We start from the raw sequence: 21,191 nt of genomic DNA on the forward strand, positions 1-21,191 counted from the left end.
CAAGCAAAGGCTGCTTTTAGACTCCTTTTGTTTTGAGGCAAAGCGAATGTGGATCAGAATTGTTTTCTGGTGAAGAATCATGAGTGTCCATTTTCTTCTGGCTGTCCCTCACAAGCCGCTGTGATGTCTGTAATGTAGTGCTTTCATAGTAATAACACTACTACGACTACTAATAGCATAGCCACAGCAGTTATTGGACTATATTATGGGTTCATAGTAAGGGATCATAATTCATAATTGTTTGGTTTCTTTCAAAATACTCGATATAATTTTACTAGAAGAGGAACAGACTCCTCGATTTCTTGTCTTTACAGCAGATCCGAGTCTCAGTCTATCTACAGTTTCTTTGATTTTTTTTGGCCTTAATCTCACATGTACCTTATTCTGAAAGATCAGCAATCATCAAGAAGAAATTCGGCCGTTCGAGTTTTCCGTCCTTTCGAGAAACGAGTTACGACAGATATCATCTCTAGTAACAGGAGCCTCAGATACTCCATCCATTCTACATCATCTGTACAGTTTTCTGTGCTCGAGCTTCAGCACACGAAGGTCGTAGTGCTGCAGTTTCCGTCCAACTGATTTCCCTGTGAATGTCACAGGTTCTTTTAGTGACACAGAATCTAACTGGCAAATACAAAAAAATCTGATTTGCAAAACCATCGCGGTTCGGCGCGGCGTATCGCGGACACCCTCGGGTAATCTGCCCGACGTGATTCGGTGCACAAACGTACTGAACGTCTCGAGATGATCTACTAGGGTAGAATTTAAGCAACAGTGCAGCAATAGATTTGTGTGAAATATATGCTGAGGTGTGAACACATGTTTTTCTGGTGCATTTCCAGTGAAAGTGTGAAGTACGGCCGGCAAACGTCGACGGCACTTGTTCAGAGAATGCGTGTTTGAAGTAATCGTTATTTCACAGATTTTTATTAATGAATTGTTTTTTTCAGCCGTTTCAGCTTCATCGATCCTCATTTAAGTTGCTGCTCCAGCTCAGTTCCAGTCCACCCTTCTCTCTCTTTCTTTATAGGCTAACACGACTTTATATTTTAAAGAAGATTCGAGCTTTCTCACCACACGTCCGTGTTCTTGTGCCTGACTCCTACCTAAAGAATATGGCCTGGGGGGGTTGGGGTGCATACAGTATGTCACCTCTTCCATTGACCATGATGTACTCAGCTGTGCTAAATCACCAGTGTGGTTATTACAAACTAGAAGCCTTCTGCCTCCCTCAGCTTTCCTTCCCGTCCCCTCTTGTTCCCAGTGGACGTCCTCACCTTGGTCGTGTGACCCGTATAATCAGAAGAGGCGACCAACAGAGTGAGCATGTTGGAAGATCGAGTCTCAGAAAATTCACATCTCTAACCACCGGTTTTCTCTTTTTTTTCCCCTCCTATAATGACCATACAGGGCCGTCTGTATACAAACAAGGGATTAAAACATGACTTTTAAATAACTTGCTATCATGAAATGGTTTTTGTCCTTTTTGGGGCCGGCGGCAGGATTCCACACTCTCGATGCCGTAGAATGGGTTTTATTCCCAGGCAGGGGAACTAACACAGCCACCGAGGGATTAGCTCTCAATGCCGACCCCAAGCCCGGATAAAAGGGGAGGGTTGTGTCAGGAAAGGCATGGGATATAAAACCTGTGCCGAATCAAATCAGCCGAAAGAACAGAAAGGCAACGATTAGGACATTGTTTATGTAGAATTTAAGAATAAGTTTGTATTTATTACCATATTCCTAGAATGCAGAATTCCCAAAGCCTGTGTATCGAGGTGATTTGTAAACAAGTCCTAATTATCTTATCCTTTATCGCGATTGAATGTCTGCACGAGACCGGCCCAAAAGACAAGTTAAATGAGAATGCTCTTGAGACACAAGGTCAATGTCTGGGCCCCCCCGTAGTCCTGCGGGACTCATCCCCCAGGGGGAAGATTAAAGAGCGTATGCTTGCCCATTAATGCAGCTCTTCAGTGGTGAAAATTGAACTGGTGACCGGGGCAGGGGAGGGAGGCACCTGCCCCTGTTTTCTATGGTGCTCGTCAGTTGTCAGGCCTTTGTTGCCATTAAGGTATTCTTTGATGGGGTTCAGGGGAAAGATGAACTAAAGGCCCCATGGCGATCGAGGTGGCCCGCTTTGTTACTCAGAGGTGCAAGGGCAGTGGGTGGAATATTAGGGCTCTGAGACGACTGGTCTAATACGCCAGTGTACCATTGGATTCTTGTATTTTCCAGCGTGAGTCACTGTAGTGACAAGTGTGACCAGACTGGTTTCAAGAGGGCTTAACAACAGGCATTTAGTTAACATCAGAACTCCTTTTTTTCCTCTTTAAAGCTTTATCAATAATTAAAGTAACAGTAGAATTACAGAATATGTGACTTTAAAAAAAAAAAAAAAGGCCTTTGACTTTGTTTAATGAGAATACATAAAGCACTTTGTTAGAAGCAACGCTCCGTGTCCTTTTGAAGGAAGGGAGATGAGAAAAGCTTGCTGCCAAATGCTGTGTGCTGGTTAGTTCTTCTCTGAGCCCTGTGCCTAAGCTTTGTCTACGTCCGGGCTTGTCTGCTGCACCAATTTGCTGTTCTTGGCAGCCAGGCTGCATAGAGGTATGCAAAACAGCCGTGGAGAGTCCCACACCGCAAGCATGAAAAACAGCCGACACTCGCACAATGAGCTGCTCTGGGGTTTACTAAGCAAGTGTGTTAGTGTTAGCCCTTTTCATTAAAAAAAAAAACAGCTTTGCTGATTGATATGAGGCTGAGATTCATAAATTTAGTCGTTTTGGGAAATGCTTATTTTTTTCCGTCACGTGATTTGTGACGTTCACACGAATACTGTACAGCTGATCGGTCGTGTTATGTAATGAAACCGAAGTCAGAACCAGCAGCGAAACCGCCGATTTTTAATAGTGGGTATAGTGTATTAGTTTCTATTTCTGTTTTTATTCTAAATAGCCCTCGCGGCTCACTTACAGATGGCTTTAAGTTTTAAAAGGTTCCAAAGACTATTGGAAATGTGTAACATTTTCTTTTACACCCCAGGGGGGGGAAAGGAAGCTTTGTTAATGATGGGGCAATTTTTGAGCAGAGTACAAGCCTGCCTCCTGAGCAGATGGAAGCAAGCTTAGGTTTATATCTCACTATCTTGCACGCTGCCAGCAGCCAACGCCCCCGATCCCCACCTTGTTGTCACCACCATCACCTCCATGAAGAAAACACTCCTAATGTGTCTAAGCCTGTACGGAAACGGATTCGACGGACCGGTTAGCGCTGACGGCCAGAAAATGCATTAAGACAAGAGAGAGCATGGTTTATTGTGGTGGAAGGGACCCTTATGGATTTCCTGTATTATGCATTAGGATCTTATTTTCTTTGTGATAGAAACTGTGGCTTGAGTATATATATATATATATATATATGTGTGTGTGTGTGTGTATTAAAAAAAAAAAGAACAAAACAGCCACAAGGGCACAGCTGGTTTGATCATGTCGAGATTCGGCACTATTCACTGTGGAAATCAAAGCTAAGGGGAAAGTGATTTAACAGCACTGCAGCACAATAGCAAAGCTTCAGCTCTTCTCTGCATGGATGAGTGTGTGTGTGTGTGTGTGTGTGTGTGTGTGTGTGTGTGTGTGTGTGTGTGTGTGTGTGTGTGTGTGTGTGTGTGTGTGTGTGTGTGTGTGTGTGTGTGCGTGCGTGCGTGCGTGCGTGCGTGCGTGCGTGCGTGCGTGCGTGCGTGCGTGCGTGCGTGCGTGCGTGCGTGCGTGCGTGCGTGCGTGCGTGCGTGCGTGCGTGCGTGCGTGCGTGCGTGCGTGCGTGCGTGCGTGCGTGCGTGTGTGTGTGTGCGTGTGTGTGTGCGTGTGTGTGTGCGTGTGTGTGTGCGTGCGTGTGTGTGTGTGTGTGTGTGTGTGAGAGCGGAGGGTGGTGTTTTCTGGCAGGAAAGCTGAGAGGCCTGTTGTGCTCCCTCTTGACTTATGAATTAGTCTGCTGCAGGATGCAGCACTTCTGCTCCGTAGTGCAAATGTCATGTCAAAGCAGACGACTCGGATTCTGGTTACTACCCCTAAGGGTTCGGCTGACACCGAGGTCATGGTCTGTGAAAGCTAGTTAAGGGAAATTTGTTGCTCAATGGTTAATGCTAACTAATGCCCCTGTCCTCACAATCAGACACTCGGACCATACATCAATGCAGCAGTCCATGTTTTTTCTGGAACACGGTCTACAGTCTTTTCCCTGTCTTTATGGTACTGGATTCTTTTGGAACAGTTTGAGTGGCTTTTAATGGGCTTTGAAATGGACTTTAGTCCTAAAAACTCTAAAATGCCTTGGCTCAGACTTTGACTTCCTTTATGAGCCATGAAGTTTCAGCTCATGACTCGTGTCCAACTGTAAATACCACCGAGCTTTCGGAAATGACACGGAATTGGCAGGCTGCTTCATCCCCCCAACCCCCCCACCCTTGCACCTTGCCTGGTTGGTGGTCCCGTGTATTATTTCAGTACTAACAGTTACTGTTCCAGCAACATCTGATGTCATGCTAATTGTTTGCAGATGTAATGCGTTCTCTCTGTACGTGTCCGCTTCACGCAGTCAGATTAACAACGGCTTCCTCTTTCGCATGCGTGATTCGAGCGTTCTGTTCAATTTACCCACTCGTTTTCGCCGAAATGGAATGAGGTTCATTGGAATGGCTCTCAGACATTTCTGGTTGTCAAGGAAACATGGTATGAAAGGCTGAGCCAAACAGGGGATGAATTGGTCCGATGCTTGTGAGAGCAAAGCGATTCTGTTTGCTGGCACACTTTAGATAAGCTGTTCAAAAGCAGCCTGTTTGTGCCTTTTTATGGTGCACCTTGCTGCTTGAGCAGTTAAAGCAGTTATCTCAAGCATGCATTGCTACTTATATAATATAAATCACTGACAAGCAACAAGGAGGAAATTTGAGGTTGTAGCAAGGTCTTTTAAAATGCACAGATTTTTTTCCTTAGGTTCCGTTCGTGTCAGGAATGAAATAATGACGAGCGATAGGACCCGATGTTTGGAAATTGACACGTAACGTAACGGTGATGGCTGCTGCCCCCTTGTGTTAAGTATGCAGGGGGTAAACATGACTTGCACATCCAGTTTTCTCTTTCTATTTTTTTTATTTTTTTTTTTACCATTTGTAAATTCTTATTCTTTTCTCCAAGACTTTTCGCAGTCACTCATCCTGTGTGCAAACACCGGTGTGAACGGTACGATGTACAAATCACCGGAGAGACTATTTGTGCTCAGGCACTCGAGAACACGGAGAACTCTTTTACATGCTTCAGGTGTTTCCTGCCTAATGCAAAAAATCAGGCTTTTTCTGAGCTGCAGCAATGTCAGGTGAAGGACATTTACCCACCAGTGTTCTCTCTCTCTCTCTCTCACTCCCACTCTTGCTAGCATACTAATGGCTGGTTGCTTTTTTCCTGCTAGTGTATTCTGGGTAGCTGCTCAGTGCTAAATGAGAAATGGACCTGAGTGGAGTATGTGCTTCTCATACTGAGACAATCGTGTGCACATCCTGAATACAAAATAACGTGGCAGACATTTTAACGTCGCAAATTTGCACGAGAGAATCTTTTTCTCGGAATAATAGGCTTTTACAAAAGAGTGCGACGGAGGAGCTCGTACCGAAGGCCTCGACCGGGTTTTAAAGGTTTTCTTGCATTGTGATTTTTAATGTCCTTTTTTTGTGTGTTTGTGTTGCAGGTATGTTGGTTGTGAACGTCACCTGGAGGAATAAAACCTACGTGGGCACTCTTCTGGACTGCACCAGGCACGACTGGGCTCCTCCACGGTAACTAAAATGCATGACAAAAACATCACCTACCGTGATGCATACGTCATATAACACCAGTTACAGTTTAAACAGATCGTTTATCAGGTATATATTTAACACGTTACTACAGATCGGTGTGTACTAATCGGCTGAAAGAGAGCGAGCGAGCAATACCAGCATGTGGTAGACTGTCCTTTCAGCATTCTGTCAGTGCTTGTTGTCTCAGAACTATGTGCTTTTGGAATGCAACATCGGGGTGGAATTGATTTTTCTTTTCTTTTCTTTTCTTTCTCCTCTTCATTGATCCAAAGCATCAAAAGCTGAAGCTTTCACCATGTTAAGATTTCACCGTTTGATCCTGCCGTTGTCGAGTCCAAGTGCTTTGCACATTTAAGTTTGACCTACTTTTCAGGTTCATAGCAGCAGGGTGTAAGAGCATCTCAAAGTTTTCATGAAGTTATTCCTCAGACTATGATTCTCACTGCATTTACCAAAAAACTTATCATAACACAATTTTGATTTTTTTAACTCTATTTCTGGGTTTTCTCTCGCTCGTTTGTTTGTTTCTCTGAGCCACCAAAAAAAGAATGAGGCATGCTATTTGAATGAGCTCTTTGCCCAAGCCCAAGCCCATGCCCTGTCTATTAGAGGATTATCATCACACATCTAATCGGTGGACAGGTCACTCCAGCCTAATCCTATAGCAGTGTGCTGCAGCAAGCCATCCGTCAGAACAAGCACTGCTGTCGAGATCAGGGATAACAAGAGGCTAAAAAAAATCTCTGCCCATCTCTCCTGAGGCTGCCAAAGTGGCACTTCCTGACACAAAATGGAGATGATTCAGAGAAGAGGCTGTTCCACCGAGTGTATCCCTAGTACTGTTAGTGTCCTGTATGGTACATGAGAATTTAGCAGACTCTAAAGCGCCTTCCTTCCAGCAGGTCTGCTGTGTTCAGTTGGTCTGATGTGTCAATTATACCGATTCTTGCTGGCTCCGTTGTCCAAGTGACATTTCCTCCAAGCTAATCATTTTTTCTCTTCTTGTTCTCACAGATTTTGTGAATCACCCACCAGCGATATGGAGATAAAAAATGGCCGAGGCAGGGGGAAAAGAATGAGACCCAACAGCAACACTCCGGTTAATGAGAATAGCAACTCATCTGACAACAAGGGGAGCAATAGCAGCAAGACACGGGCGGCGTCTAACAACAACAAAGGAAGGCGGGGCAGTCAAAACTCTTCAGAGCGCCGTACGCCACCCAATAGTAATACGGAGGACATCAAGGCCAGCCCATCGTCTCTAAACAAGCGCAAGAGCAAGCCTGCTTCAGACATGGAGCCAAATTCTAGCTCAGAGGACACAAAAGGTAACAAGCGTATGCGCACCTGCTCAAACAGTGGAATGCCTCATTCGGTCCTTCCCATTCCCGTTATCAAAGCAGAGCCACTGCCCCCTTCACTAGATCGCAGTTGCCCCTCTCCAGTGCTTATTGACTGCCCTCATCCCAACTGCAACAAGAAATACAAGCACATAAATGGCCTGAAGTACCACCAGGCGCGTGCCCACAATGATGATGATATCAAACTGGAAATGGATGGGGACAGTGAATACGGGGAGGATTCTACGTTGCATCCGGAACCAGGCAGCTGCAATGGAGCCTCTATTTCGCAGAAAGGCTGCGTCTCTCCGGCTCGATCGGTTACCCCTAAAGGCAGAGGTTTTGATGCTCAGAGCCCATCGCCTTCGTCGGGCAAGTACGCCTCCAAACAGTCCAGCAAAAAGAAGGCTGAGGCTGACCACGATTCTGGAGTGCATTTAGATGGCTGTGATGATGGCCCATGTCTGACAGATGAGGCTAGCAACGATGGCATCGATGACAAGAAAAGTTTAGACAAGGCTAAGAAGTCTGGTTCCAAAGCAGATAAGCTCTCTCAGAAGTCTGTCAAGTCTGCAAGACCAATTGTACCATCCATACCACCACAACAGCTCTATGGCTTGCCAGCGTCAGGCTTCCCCGCGCCCAACTCTAGTTCGTCTATGAGCATGAGCACTGTGGTACAGTCGGTTCCCAAAAGCCCACAGCTGAAAGCCATCCAGCCTAAGCCTGTAGTAAGCGGAGACCCTTCCATGAACCCGGCTTTAAGTGGTTCCAAGGACAAAAAGAAGAAAGACAAGAAAAAGAAAGAAGGTGCAAAGGATGGTGACAGTCCCAAAGCCCTCGGAAAGGGTGGGAAGTCAGAGGAAGGAAAAAGTCCTTACTCCGAATCCTCAGACCCAGGCAGTAAGAGTGATTGTCTTCTCAACGGTTCAACGGATCCCCACCAGAGTCGCTTGGCCAGTATCAAGGCTGAAGCTGATAAAATCTATAGCTTCACTGATAACGCTCCCAGTCCATCAATCGGCGTAGCCAGTCGGATAGATAGTGGCGGTATGCCTCAACCTCTCACCCCACTCCATGTAGTCACTCAAAATGGGGCAGATAACTCCTCAGTGAAAACCAACAGCCCAGCTTACTCTGACATTTCAGATGCTGGTGAAGATGGGGAGGGCAAAGTAGAAGGTGTGAGGGTAAAGTCCGAGGATCAGGCACCCAGAGAAAGTGCTAAAAAGGCTCTTTTTGCCTCGCAGCCTCCAAACAAAGAGTCTCCCTACTATCCCAACTACGAGACCTACTACTCGCCTAACTACGCCAATCCAAACCCCAGCCCAGGGGTCTCAAATACTGGTGTACATTTGCAGGATAGCCCTGTGAAGGTAAAAAAAGAAGAAGAGAGTGACATAGTGGAAGAAAAAGGCAAATTAGAGCAGCCTGAAGATCGCAAGGCAGACATCAGCACGTCTAGCCAGCAGCAGCAACAGCCATCTGTTATCCAGCAGCGCTCTAATATGTATATGCAGCCTCTCTACTATAACCAGTACACCTATGCCTATGGTTATTCACCTGACCAGGCTTATCATAATCATTTGATGAATACTAATCCAGCCTACAGGCAGCAGTGTGAGGAACGGCAGAGGCAGGCTGCCGAGCAACATAGAGTGGGAGAGAAGAAACCTGAGGCCGTTCAGAAGGACAGGGATGTTTCTGTGAAGTCAGAGGAGTGGAAACAAAAACCATCAGTTCCTCCGACTTTGTCTAAAGCACCAAGCATCTCTGACCTCGGTAAGCCCTCGCCCCAGAGCAAGCCCAAAGAGCTGACCTCGGAGACAGCCAAATCCGTCATCATCCCAAAGGCGGAAGATGGGAAGCCACCAGCACAGCCACCAGAAGGGCTAAAGATGAAAATGACTGATGGTGGACACCATGGAAAAGAGGACCAGAAACTCAGTATTGACTCTGGAAGGCCATCAGCTATGGAACAGGCCATGTACATGTACAGACAGGTTAGGGAAATTTTGTGGTTTTCGTTAGTTTTTTTTTTTATAGTCAAATACAAATAATATACGTCAATATACTGTGGCGGATACTGACATTTCCGATTCGATGGTAAAATAGCACAATGTTAACAGTGTTTTCTTGTAAAGAAATTCTAAAGTACCTTTTTTCCTTCCAGGAGCCTGATTCCCGATTATGGCCGTATGTTTATCCCAACAAGTACGCCGAAACACAGAAACAGCTAGACGAGGAGAGGTGGAAGGAAGAGCGAGAGCGAGAACGAGAGCGAGAACGAGAACGAGAGCGGGAACGAGAACGAGATCGCGAAAGAGATCGAGACAGGGATAGAGATCGAGAGAGAGACAGGAAAAGTAAAGAGGAGAGATCTCGTCCCAAAGATACTCCTAAAGATGATGGCAAGGATGGGCTTGAGCCACGAACCTCAACAGCCTCTGAGGAGCATAGAGGGATCAGTAAAGACCCCAGAGCCCATATGCAGTTCTCTTCAGCTTTGCCTCAGCACCAGTCTTATATGCCATACATGCACGGATACCCCTACGGCCAGGGCTATGACACGGGTCACCCAGGATACAGAGGGATGCCGTCTGTCATGATGCAGAACTACCCAGGTAAGATACTAGTGGATCGATGGGTCTTCTTTTATTGAAATATATTCTTATTTAAATGTTTAACCTTCATAATCTTCAGGCTCTTCGTTCTGTCCGGCGTTAACGGTGCATGTACTTTACAGGGTCTTACCTGCCAGCAGGTTACTCATTCTCACCGTACAGCACCAAGATCTCACCAGGCGACGAAGGTGATAAGGCTCGTGCCAGTCCGACAGTTACCGGCAAATCGGCTCCGGATTCCAAAGCCTTGGATATTCTGCATCAGCATGCAAATCAGTACAAAAGCAAATCGCCCACAGTGGGTGACAAAGCGTCTCACGACCGAGAGCGAAGTGGTGGCGAAAGAGAGCGTGAAGGTGACCGACCACGATCCTCTCCCTCGCAGAGAATAATGCCTTCCCATCACCACCTGAGTTATTCTCTTATCTCTGGACAGTATGATTTGTCTTATGCCCCCGGTGAGTGAGTACAGAATTTGCTTGTGTACAGGTTTGCTCTTCTGTCTGCTTAGTAGAAAAGAGAAGTTCACAATCGGTTTAGAAAATCACTCCAACACAAAACAACAGGCTTTTGAAACGTCACTAATGTTTTGCACGAATAAATCCTTATGGTCGCGTACAAAGGTTAGCGCATGTTACGAGAAATGTGGGAAGCTGAAGATCTCGTCGAAGTTCGTATTTACATCCTTTGCTAAAGTGACGATATGCAAATGTCGGCTATGCAAACAGCACAAACAGCTGTAGGGATTAGAGTATTTCTAATTTGCATATTCATAGAATGGGGATTTCTTGACAAGCAGCGAAATTGCTGGGTGGTGTTCTGTCGTTCCGTCACGTTTCTTTGTGACACCACAGTGAGACATTTGCAGGTCAGTATAGAAAGTTTAACGGGTCTTTAGAACATGTCGCGGATGACGTACTAGCTACTTTTAGTGTGATTTATGTGTCAAGTTGATATGAATCCTGACAAATGTGCTCCTTTTTTCATGCATGTGTCTCATCTTCAGCCATTGTTGCGAGTCAGCAAGCCTCTGGACCTTCACTGTACCCCCCCGCACGGAGGTGAGAATGGTAAGATATTCTGTTGGGTGCTTTAGCAGTTTACAGCACGTATGCGTGTCCTACAACGAGTAATGGTTGTAGTGTGCAGTCTGTGTTGCCCTCTACTGGAGTAAAAGATATCAGAACCGTTTAAGAGCTTTTTTTGTTGTTTATTTTATTGCTGGCTCTAATAGGACTGGCTGTAATTCTCTTTTTCTTGTATTACTTGTAGGCACACTTGACAACGTCGGTACTGTCTCCTGAATTTTGCTCCACCACCTCCAAGAGGGTGACTTGTGAACCTCAAGCTTCCCTGCAGCCATGTGAAGAGATCACATGAGGAAAGACTTTGGACTTTATGACATCAGTTCAATGGTGTTCCTGAATTATTATTATTTTCTTTTTCTTTTTGTTTGTTTGTTCCTGGATACCCCCCACCCCACCCCCCACCCCCAATCAATGGAGATGGATAAGTGGGGGTTGCCTATGGCCATTTGGAAGAGCTTGGTCGCACGTCCCTTCTGTCACACTAATGAGGTTCTTATGAAGGATGAGACACGGTGCCTTCTGCACAGAGTCACGATGTGGTAGCTCTTAAAAAAAACTGTACATTTGAGGAAGACGGGGGACAGAAGGAGCAGGAAACGGACAGTATGGAAATACCATGTGACTACTTTGCTTTGTTTACTAGTCTGGGTCTTGAAGATTCAAAAAACTTGACGGAACTGTTACTCGAGTGCCCCAAGGACACGCGGATCGACGGATATTCCTTTTCTTTTGCATTTTCTGCATTCTTTTTTTTAAGAGGGAGAAAGAGAACGATCGTTGTCCTCTCTCGATCGTCTCTTCTCTCGTTTCCTGTCCAGACACAAACAAACACCGGCTGGACTCTATGCAAGCAATCGATGCTCACCTCTTTCATCCGGTTTAGATTCAGGGGATATAATACAGTTACATCCTGTTAGGGGGAAGTTTTATGTCAGCTAACGGGAGTTCATAGAAATGAGCCTTTTGTACTTTTGTTAAGACATTTTACAACACCACTCTCTTCTAAATCGGCCAGTGTCGATCACATATTTCTTTTAAGGAGATGAAGAAATGTTTGCCCGTTTGCTCCGACGCTAGACTGGCTGCGAGTAGTAGCAAATGTTTTTTTACCCCCTAGGGCTCCACAGTACTCCAGTGCACCTGCTCTGTATTTAAATCAACAGTTTGGGACTACTGACCTTTGGCTGCTTTAGATAAGGTGCTCAAACATGCTGCAAAGGACTCCGTATGTAAAGGAGGGGGAGTGGGGGGGCCACTAGACTGCTTTTCCCACTAGGAGCCTGTACCTGGAGGTAGTGCCTTCCTTCCTTTGTGGCAGCACAACCAGCACCTCTGAGCAGCCCTGCTAGGAGGAAGGCATTCATACTCTTATTCTTCTCCATGGCCAGGCTTTTCTAACCGAGCCGGTCTTTCTGTGACGAGGTCACACGTGCTCGTGTGACATGGGATTTGACCAGACGGTTTTTTTCCGATCCCACATGGCCTGGTTGTAAAGCGTCTCTGTTGTTCACGATGCTGCTGCTTGAGAGTCTCGCGTCAAACTGCATGACCAGAGTGTCTTACCTGGGGGTGGGTGGGTGGTGGGGGGCCCTTCGGACACGCGCCGAGAGCTAAAAGAAGTCGTCTGGTGCTGGATGTTCACGTCTGTGTGCTGTGACTAAACAGGGAGCACTAGACCCACTATGTGAGGTCCGTAGTCGGATCGGTACCGGATACGCCGATGTGCAGAGTTACTGTATACCTGACAGTGGAGTACATGTGCTTTCCCCCCCCTCCCGTGTTCGGAGACGGGTTATTTCCCCCCCGGAGAAGCCCCCAGGTCCATCTCCTTCCTTCCCACTCGGTCACGTGTATCTCCGTGGTGTAGCATAGCACTAGAAAAAATATCACCCTACACCGCGAAGGCGGCGAGCCGTACACGTTTGCCTCGCTTCCTGTCGCTACCAACCCCCCCCCCTCCCTCCCCCTCTCTCTCACACATGCACTCAAGATGTGCTTTCTGTATATATTGTACAGAGGAATTATTTTAAAGAGTTTGTTGGATGCTATTGGATTTTCCTACTTTTTTTTTTTTTTTTGGTCTGTTAGCATTTTTTTCTACTATTGTCGATATGAATATGTAGCTGGTGTAACGGCTTTATAATTGAAGTGTTATATATATAAAATTTTCAGCTTGCCCCTCTCCTTCTACCCGTTTTTTTTTTCTTTTCTTCTTCTTCTTTTTCGCGATCCCATGTTTGCTAAGCATGTCACAACTTCAGTGTTCACTTTTAGTTGTCCACGGTTGTTTACGTAATATATGAATGCCAGCAACTGTGGTGAGATTTATTAAAAGACTTTGTCCGGATTTGTGCTAACGTACAATAAATAAATTAATTAATTAATACAGGTTAGTTTTCTCAGATGTTTTCGGGCTCCGGGCCAAATTTGCCCTCGTGCCGTTTTTACCTGTGCTGTCAGGGGCCGTGCGGTCGATCCCTTAACATCTTAACGTGTCGGTAAGTTATTTCCCCTTAAAACGTATGATTTATGACTAAACAGGAAAGATGAGTGAGGAATTTAAATGTTGACCGCTGATAAGTTTCGAGGGTAAAACCAGCTCCCTTTACTTCCCTGTATGACATTTATCCGCTTCCATAATATTCACACGAGGGTTTTTTTTTGTATTTCTGAAAAAGCCATTGATTCAGTAGGAGGTTTATTATTCAACACTAAACACAGAAGGTGGAAATATCACGAGTATAATCGCCTGACTGACCGAATCGTCCGACCTACACACGATCACTCGGTCCCGGGTTAAACACTAACAGACCTGCAGGTTTTCTGTCAGGTCCCTGAACAGATCTCACAGACTATTTGAACACATTTTCACCCTAAACACTCGTTTTTTTTTTCTTTTTCTTTTCTTTCTTTCTTTTTTAAGCTGAGGTATGATTGTTTTTCTTCATACCCAAATCCAAACCGTACTAATTTACACAAAAGAAGCATCCTTGGGGAAAATGGGGACAGATTTTACATAAGTAGTAGTAACTGTTTTATCTTTGATCATATAACCAGTTAACGTGCTGTCTGGTGAAAAAGCGCTTGTGATAAGTTATTTCTGAGGCGATTTCAGTACTTGTCGAACCTGAGTGAGTCGAGTCAGTCGGTTTTCGTTTCAAAGCTTTCGCAGATGTTCACATTTGTCTCATAAGGTGCTACTACGCCCGGTCCCGTGCGGTCCTCGACGTGAGGACGATCCTCCGCTCCCCGTTTTAACGTCCTGGTATATTTGGTCCCTGCGGATTATCGTTCCCATGGTAACCCCCTCCATTTCTCAGTTATTGGTACTTGAAAGAAAAGATGTTTACAGCTTTTGTTCATTTTCTGTGTTTGGATGCATTTCTCTTGTAATCCTGTCTGTCCCTATTCCTCTGTCTCTTCATCATTCTTTCTCTTCCTTCTGTCCCTCGCTCTTTTTTCCTGGGATTGTCGTATGTAAAGTGTACATTGCCACATGTCTTTTTTTTATACAATATTCTAACTTGCCTTTGTACATTTAGGCAGAAAATAAATCTTTTTATGAGACAATCACTCCTGTAGCTCTGCCTCATCTGTACTTTATTCGATTTTAGTTCAGTTATTTTTGGAGCATCATCGTCTTCTTCCACTTTTCTAAGCTCACTCACCGCTGTGCCCGTTAACCCTCACCTGCTCAGCTAGAGACCTGGACTGTATTTTCTCTCTCTCTCTCATTTGAGATTAAAAAAAAAAAAAAAAAAGGCGACTGAATAAATGTAAATGTACATACTGAGTGTTATGAAGTTGTAAATACATTTAAAAGCAAAGTAAATGTTTTAACGGAATGTAAATGGTCAATATTAATACAATAAAATGTGATAAACACCATCGACATGGTCATATTTTCACATATGAATGTCCTGGAAAAAGGTTTGTCGTTTTTTTTTTTTGTTTTTTTTTAATTGAATGAACTTCTATGTCTTCACCATATCATAGTAACAGGAACGTGATCTGAAGAAATGTTTAAAGTTTATTATAAGGCCTCATTTACGGGTTACGTGTTTTCAGGTTGGTTAAAAAATGATTTCAACAAGCTATAAACTCTGGATGAAGTCCGTCTCCGCCGTCGGATGTGGCGCTTGCGTGTCTGCGCTTCTGCCTTGTTTCAGTGCTTTCGGGCTTTTAACAATTTGATTCATCCCCTTTCGAGTGCCGTATTTATCTCAGGAAATGATGCACAACAGCTGCACACAGGAAGCTGTATTAATTTTCTAATTAGACTTTGTGCAGTCTGGCAGATAGTTAATGTCCTGATACGGCCTTTTCTAACCGATTACTCCGCCTTTGCTTGAGAAGCTTTTACGCTCAGACATTAGAGACTAAATCTATGTTCAGCATCTCATGACAAAGAGAAGGTTTTAGGATCAGGCACATTTTTCTGTGGTGTTTGACGATTTAAGGACGTGTGTTGAATCGGACATACGGTATGTTGAGATGTTAGACAGAGAACTTCCTGCGCTGCTGGACGGTCTGAGCCGCGTTCTGTCCGGCTCACGTTCCTCACGTGGCTTTCTTCCACACCACTATTCTATAAACACTGCACCTTAATCCTCACGGGTACATCGATGGCGTCTTCAGTATGTATCGGTTTCCTAAGACATCCGATGTCTGTAATATACCTTTAAACTCTGTCTTTAAAAGACTTATCGTCTCAAAGACTACCGATGTACTATGATCGGCTTTAATTTTACACTAATTCTTTACCACGATGCCAAAACAAATTCGATTTCCACCTGTTTTGGTTGTTCAGCGTTGAATTTTGAGATTAATGCCTCGTATGAAAGTAGAGATCTTTAAGGATTTGTAGTTTTATAGTACATAAGTATAATACTTTTTTTTTTAAATCTAACCTACTCGGGACAATATTTTCACAGAAATGTTAAGTTCTCTTTTAAGTAAATGTTGATATCAAGCCCATTTCTGCTCTCTGAGATGCTTCAAGTGTTCGTTCATAAGGATCTAATATTTGGTAACACAACCGTGCGAGCTGATCACGGGCCTCCGCTGTATTTCGCTAATACAAGAAAGTTCTCTTATTAAACGTAAATCGGTGGTCATTTTTAAAATCTTGGATGTTAAATCATCTAAATTGAAATGTTACACTATTGAAATCCAATAATAATAATACAAGGAGCATGTGTTAAGTTAATGCTGAGGCTTATCCGATGTTCTACGCTATACATGACACGGTGTAAGAGATGATTCTATGTACTAGGTATCCATAATCTATTCAGATCCATTATGTTGTACCCTTTGTAGTGCACAAGAAAAGTGACTCTTGCAGTTTGGGATTGAAGGATGTCCTGTGGTGGTGTCGGTGGACGGATGAGTCGATTGACCAATCAGAGCTCTGAATTCAGTTATGATGATTTATTCTGGGAAGGTTTAATATAGAGCTACGGTTAATTTGGGATAAAGGCCATGTTGTGCTCCGTCGCTGCTGGAAAAGCGCTTTAAACATCACCATACACACACTATATAATAGGTTTTTTATTTACTACCTGCTTACACACACACACACACACACACACACTCAATTTTACTTGTTCTGTCAAAACAGAGAAAGTACGAACAACAAAGTTACTCACCTGCTCTTGTAGCTTTTCTTCTCTGCAAACAGCTTGAGCATTTGGCCGTCTCTCGGACATGACCTGCAATAACCTGAGTGACTCGAAGCGAGTTCATTTTAAAATACACAAGCATTAGCAGTGGATTGATCGCTAGCCTGTTCTTCAAGGTGATGTGATTGTAGTGCAGTTCGGGATCTGTGCTTGCGATAGAGTAAAATTTCACTAATGTGCTTACTGAAGGAAACAGGGACTCGTTCATGTTTGAGCAACAGTTAACATCATTAGAGGAATCACAGTGAAGAAAGAGATCTACTTCAATATGCTGTAAGCAGGTTTCCTGGATATCGGGTGACCAGCAGGAGAATAAGAGCCTCGGGCCGACGAGGCTGTGACGAACTGAGCCGTTGCCACGGAGACGGTGCGAGAGACGACGAAAGGAGGAGGAGGAGGAAGAGGAGGAGGAGGAGAAAGGCACAAGTGGTTCTGGGAGTACAATGGGAGTGTCTTTCAAAGGAATATTAATCATTTCGTAGAATTATTATTAGATGTAGTGTTACATTCATATTCAAAAGTCCTTCTTGTGGTATTTCGGCGTATTAGATGCATTTCACAGAACAAAATTTGGTTCATTTAAGTATTTTAGAGCATGTTAAAGTTCAACAAACACTACTGAAATTCTGTCGTATTACATTAATAAAGTGTGCATGTGTTTTCATTCCAGTTCAGTTCACTTTTCAATAGTTTTAGTAGTTTTTAAGACCGAAGAACAAAGTAAGCACAACCTACTGACGTTCGCATCACTTCGCTCGTGCTGTTCATCGCGTGTTATTTGTGCTTTGCGTCTTTAACCACGTATTCCTGACATCACATCCTTAACAATGTCAAGAAATAAACACGCAGCAGCGTATCGTGATGCAAATTCGCATTAATGTGTTACTGTGAATTCATTGTTTGTACTTCTACAATCTTTTTAAATTCTAATTGAGAAAAAAAATCATTTACAAAAAAATGTATAAAGACAAAGGCACACTATCAAATCACACAACATGACGTCTCACTAAAGGTTACAGCAAAAGCCCCTCAGGTTTAACTGATAATTACATCATCGTACCACATTTATAGTGTTTTAACATATTTCTTTTAACGTTATTTGATGAGCTAAATTTGATGAGTCTGTAGTTTTCACCTACAACTTAATCAGGAACCTAGAAAATATCACAACAAGGAAAATTATGACATCAGTGACTTTGACCATGTTCTGGTTATTTGTGGAATATAGGCTGGTTTGAGTATTTTAAAGACTGCTTATCTTTTTTATATAGGATTTTTACACATGATGGTTTTTAAGTTTACGAAGGTGTCTTTATGGAGGTTTCTTTCAGATACACAACATGCTGTAAGTCCAGATCAGATGGTGGGTCTGTGTGTGTGTGTGTGTGTGTGTGTGTGTGTGTGTGTGTGTGTGTGTGTGTGTGTGTGTGTGTGTGTGCATCTGAATATGTGAAAATAATATATAAATCATTGATGAAAATAAACAATAGAGCTTGTGTTCTAGTCTGGATCACCATAACGGAGGCATAATCCAGCTTAGCAATCCTTAGCGAACACGCAAGTTACCTTCAAAATAGTAGTTTAGTATAAAAGCAGTCTAAAAGCAAAACAGCTCTTTTTATATAAAGGATGTCAGGAAAGAAATCATTTGCATTTCTGTGTTCGGTGGAAAAAAAGCGATAACGTAAGAAAACTTGCCGTCGATCGCTCTCACGTATCGCTGAAAAAATCGTTCTGGTCAGAGGTTTGTGCTCTAAACTGTTTGGCAATTAGAGCAATGCACTGGTTTATGGGAGAATGGTAACATTTCTGAGTTTTAATTTATATTCTAATAAAAATTTTAATCCGTGCAAACTAGTCGAGGTTGTCATGGTGACTCTATGGAGTGATTAAGGCTCTCAAGTGTCACGCATTAACGTGACGTCCCTCATGTCGGTCTTTTCTCACGCTCTCCCCTTCACACATCGTATTTCTCACGCAGAAAAACCTTTTGACTATTTGTCATATATTTAATAAGCCGCAGCGCCCAAAACGTATCAGTCCGCACCGCCGTCTCTATGGAACCGCCTCCCCTGGAGTTCTTAGTCGAGCCTGACACTTATCAGCCAATCAGAAAATAGCATTATTGTATCTGGGTAAGATTTAACACGACAACCAATGGAAAAAAAAGCAGGTCCTGGAATCGGTCATCATCGTCCTCGTTGCCCCACAGAGAAAAGCCCTGGAGCTGCGAGCATCACTTTGAGCACAGAGTAAGTCATGATCTCCTGTTTAATGTTACAACTCATTCACAACGTGTTTAACACAAACAATGACATTGTGACTGCTGTTAGAGACGTTTCCCAGATCATCAGCAGGAGTTTGTCATCAGTGTCTGTAACTTAGTCAGCAGTTTTACAGCCTGGTCACTGACAACACCTGCTCAGGACATGTAGTCTAGGGCCAGTGGTTCTCAAACTGGGGCCCTGAGATGGTGCCAGGGGGCCCCGGGTCACTGACAACACCTGCTCAGGACATGTAGTCTAGGGCCAGTGGTTCTCAAACTGGGGGCCCTGAGATGGTGCCAGGGGGCCCCGGGTCACTGACAACACCTGCTCAGGACATGTAGTCTAGGGCCAGTGGTTCTCAAACTGGGGGCCCTGAGATGGTGCCAGGGGGCCCCGGGTCACTGACAACACCTGCTCAGGACATGTAGTCTAGGGCCAGTGGTTCTCAAACTGGGGGCCCTGAGATGGTGCCGGGGGGCCCCGGGTCACTGACAACACCTGCTCAGGACATGTAGTCTAGGGCCAGTGGTTCTCAAACTGGGGGCCCTGAGATGGTGCCAGGGGGCCCCGGGTTTATGACATTTTATAAAATAATGAATTTATCATAAATTCTGTGTAATTAAATCGCAGAAAAATAAGGCTACTAACCACCAGCACTACACTGTATAATTTAATAAGTTTTGCTTCATTCAAATATTAAGTTTTGGAATGTTTTATGTCATCATTTTTTTTTTTATATATTTCTAATATGTCACTTGAGAGTCCTGTTTATATTAAATATTGAACAGTGCTTTGCCACTGCTCCACTGCTTTCTCTCTCTAACTGCTAAATAGTTTGTAAGCAAGCTGCAAGCTAGTTGAGGTTGTTTTGGTGTCTCATTGATTAAAATAGAAAAATAATAACGTGTTAATGTAGTCTAGACAACATACATGTGCACGTGTAGTCACTACGGTCGATGGGCGGGTCGATAGAACGAAGACCCGCCCCCTATCTCGTGGTGCGTTTGGTTAGCCACGCCCCCCTAATGCTGTTCAAGTAACACGACAGAACCGAGGCAGAGCAACAGGCTGCTATTCGGCGTTCATAATTTATATCGATTTAAATCTTTTAGTTCTGACTTTTCTGCATAGATAATTAAATAAATAAAATTCTAAGCCGGTTTCGTCGGAACTGAAGAGCGCACGAGCTGGTGTGAAGTGATGGGCTCGTGCGCTTAAGTGCGCGTGAGTCACCGACTTATTATTATTATTATTATTATTATTATTATTATTATTATTATTATTGTTGTTGTTGTTGTTGTTGTTGTTCTTATTATTATTATTATGATCACTGACTATAATGATATGCTGCTGGATTTTACACTTCCGTTTAGTTGTGTTTTAAGTGATCATGTGTCATAGTTTTGTTTTAACACGTTGTTACACATGAAAAAAGAATAATAATTATTTTACTGTACATTTTGTTTTTATTTGTCCTGTAAAACAGTGTAAATGTGACACTAAACACGTGTTATGTACAGTAATGTGCTGTAATAGCTTACTTGATATAAAATAACACGATCGAGTGCATTTGCTCACTTCTCAGGATACAGCTGAGTTGAAGATTAAGGGCCATGGGATTTGAACCCATGACCTTCTGTAACGCAAAGCCCTACGTAGCCACTGAGAAGAAGAATACACGAAGAATACGCAACAGACGACAATAATGACACCTTTGTTACATAATAAACCTTATAGGACACTCTGAAATTCCCTTTCCTATAATATGAGTTGCAGATCACTTAAATCTACGTTTAAGTTTCCAGAATTTTAGCAGACGCCCTTATATCCAGAGCGACTTACTTTATCGAGGGCTAAGGGCCTTGCTCAGGGGCCCAACAGAGGCAGCTTGGTGGGCCTGGGATTCAAACTCACAACCTTCTGATAGTCTGGTAGCCCAGCACTTTAAAGGCGTGTTGCATGATGTTTGAAAAACGCTTCAGAAAACTGAATCGGGCCGACTAACAAAACAAACGTGTAGCCAATGAGCAGAAAGGGGCGTGTCTTGTCAATATGTGGCGGAGAGAGCGTTCAGTGTGACGTTAGCAGAAAGCGATTGAAACACTGATACCTGCCGTTACCTCTGCCTCGGGTTCTAGGTGACGAACGTCGTCTTCGGCGTGAAACGGAGCTAAACCTTTCACGCTACAACACACAGTACTACAAACACACATCTGTATTATCGCAGTATTACTCATTGTGTTCATTTATTGATAAAAATATCCCCTCGGCCGGCCGCCCCGGCAGGTTCAGCCATAATAGTCGCCTGGGTTATGTATGTACGTGTGGGCGGAGCTATCAATA

General features: G+C 43.9%; 2 protein-coding genes and 1 long non-coding RNA gene across 8 annotated transcripts in view; 2 read left to right on the forward strand and 1 right to left on the reverse strand.

Moving 5' to 3' along the window:
- The window catches only part of znf609a (zinc finger protein 609a), a 97,677-nt gene extending 82,889 nt beyond the window's left edge, over positions 1-14,788 (forward strand). For 3 of the 4 annotated variants that reach the window (XM_027140947.2, XM_047819328.1, XM_047819327.1), the window contains 6 exons: positions 5,740-5,827; positions 6,863-9,191; positions 9,362-9,812; positions 9,935-10,270; positions 10,819-10,873; positions 11,085-14,788. In XM_027140947.2, the coding sequence (XP_026996748.2) occupies positions 5,740-5,827; positions 6,863-9,191; positions 9,362-9,812; positions 9,935-10,270; positions 10,819-10,873; positions 11,085-11,094 (3,269 nt within the window). In that variant the 3' untranslated portion in view covers positions 11,095-14,788. Of the gene's footprint in view, positions 1-5,739; positions 5,828-6,862; positions 9,192-9,361; positions 9,813-9,934; positions 10,271-10,818; positions 10,883-11,084 lie in introns of all 4 variants that reach the window. The other variant, XM_047819329.1, reaches the window with a different exon arrangement.
- The window catches only part of LOC125145664, a 33,398-nt gene extending 16,013 nt beyond the window's left edge, over positions 1-17,385 (reverse strand). Inside the window, exon 1 of the long non-coding RNA XR_007144070.1 lies at positions 16,549-17,385. This is a non-coding gene — a long non-coding RNA (uncharacterized LOC125145664). The remainder of the gene's footprint in view (positions 1-16,548) is intronic.
- Positions 17,386-19,866: 2,481 nt separating this feature from the next.
- The window catches only part of LOC113639219 (GRAM domain-containing protein 2A), a 29,155-nt gene continuing 27,830 nt past the window's right edge, over positions 19,867-21,191 (forward strand). The window contains exon 1 of one of the 3 annotated variants that reach the window (XM_027140958.2): positions 19,867-20,072. The gene's annotated coding sequence lies outside the window, so the exon portion shown is untranslated. The remainder of the gene's footprint in view (positions 20,073-21,191) is intronic. The other 2 variants (XM_027140960.2, XM_027140959.2) reach the window with 2 other exon arrangements.

The sequence above is a fragment of the Tachysurus fulvidraco genome, chromosome 10 (genome assembly GCF_022655615.1).
Source record: "Tachysurus fulvidraco isolate hzauxx_2018 chromosome 10, HZAU_PFXX_2.0, whole genome shotgun sequence".
NCBI classification, from domain to species: domain Eukaryota; kingdom Metazoa; phylum Chordata; class Actinopteri; order Siluriformes; family Bagridae; genus Tachysurus; species Tachysurus fulvidraco.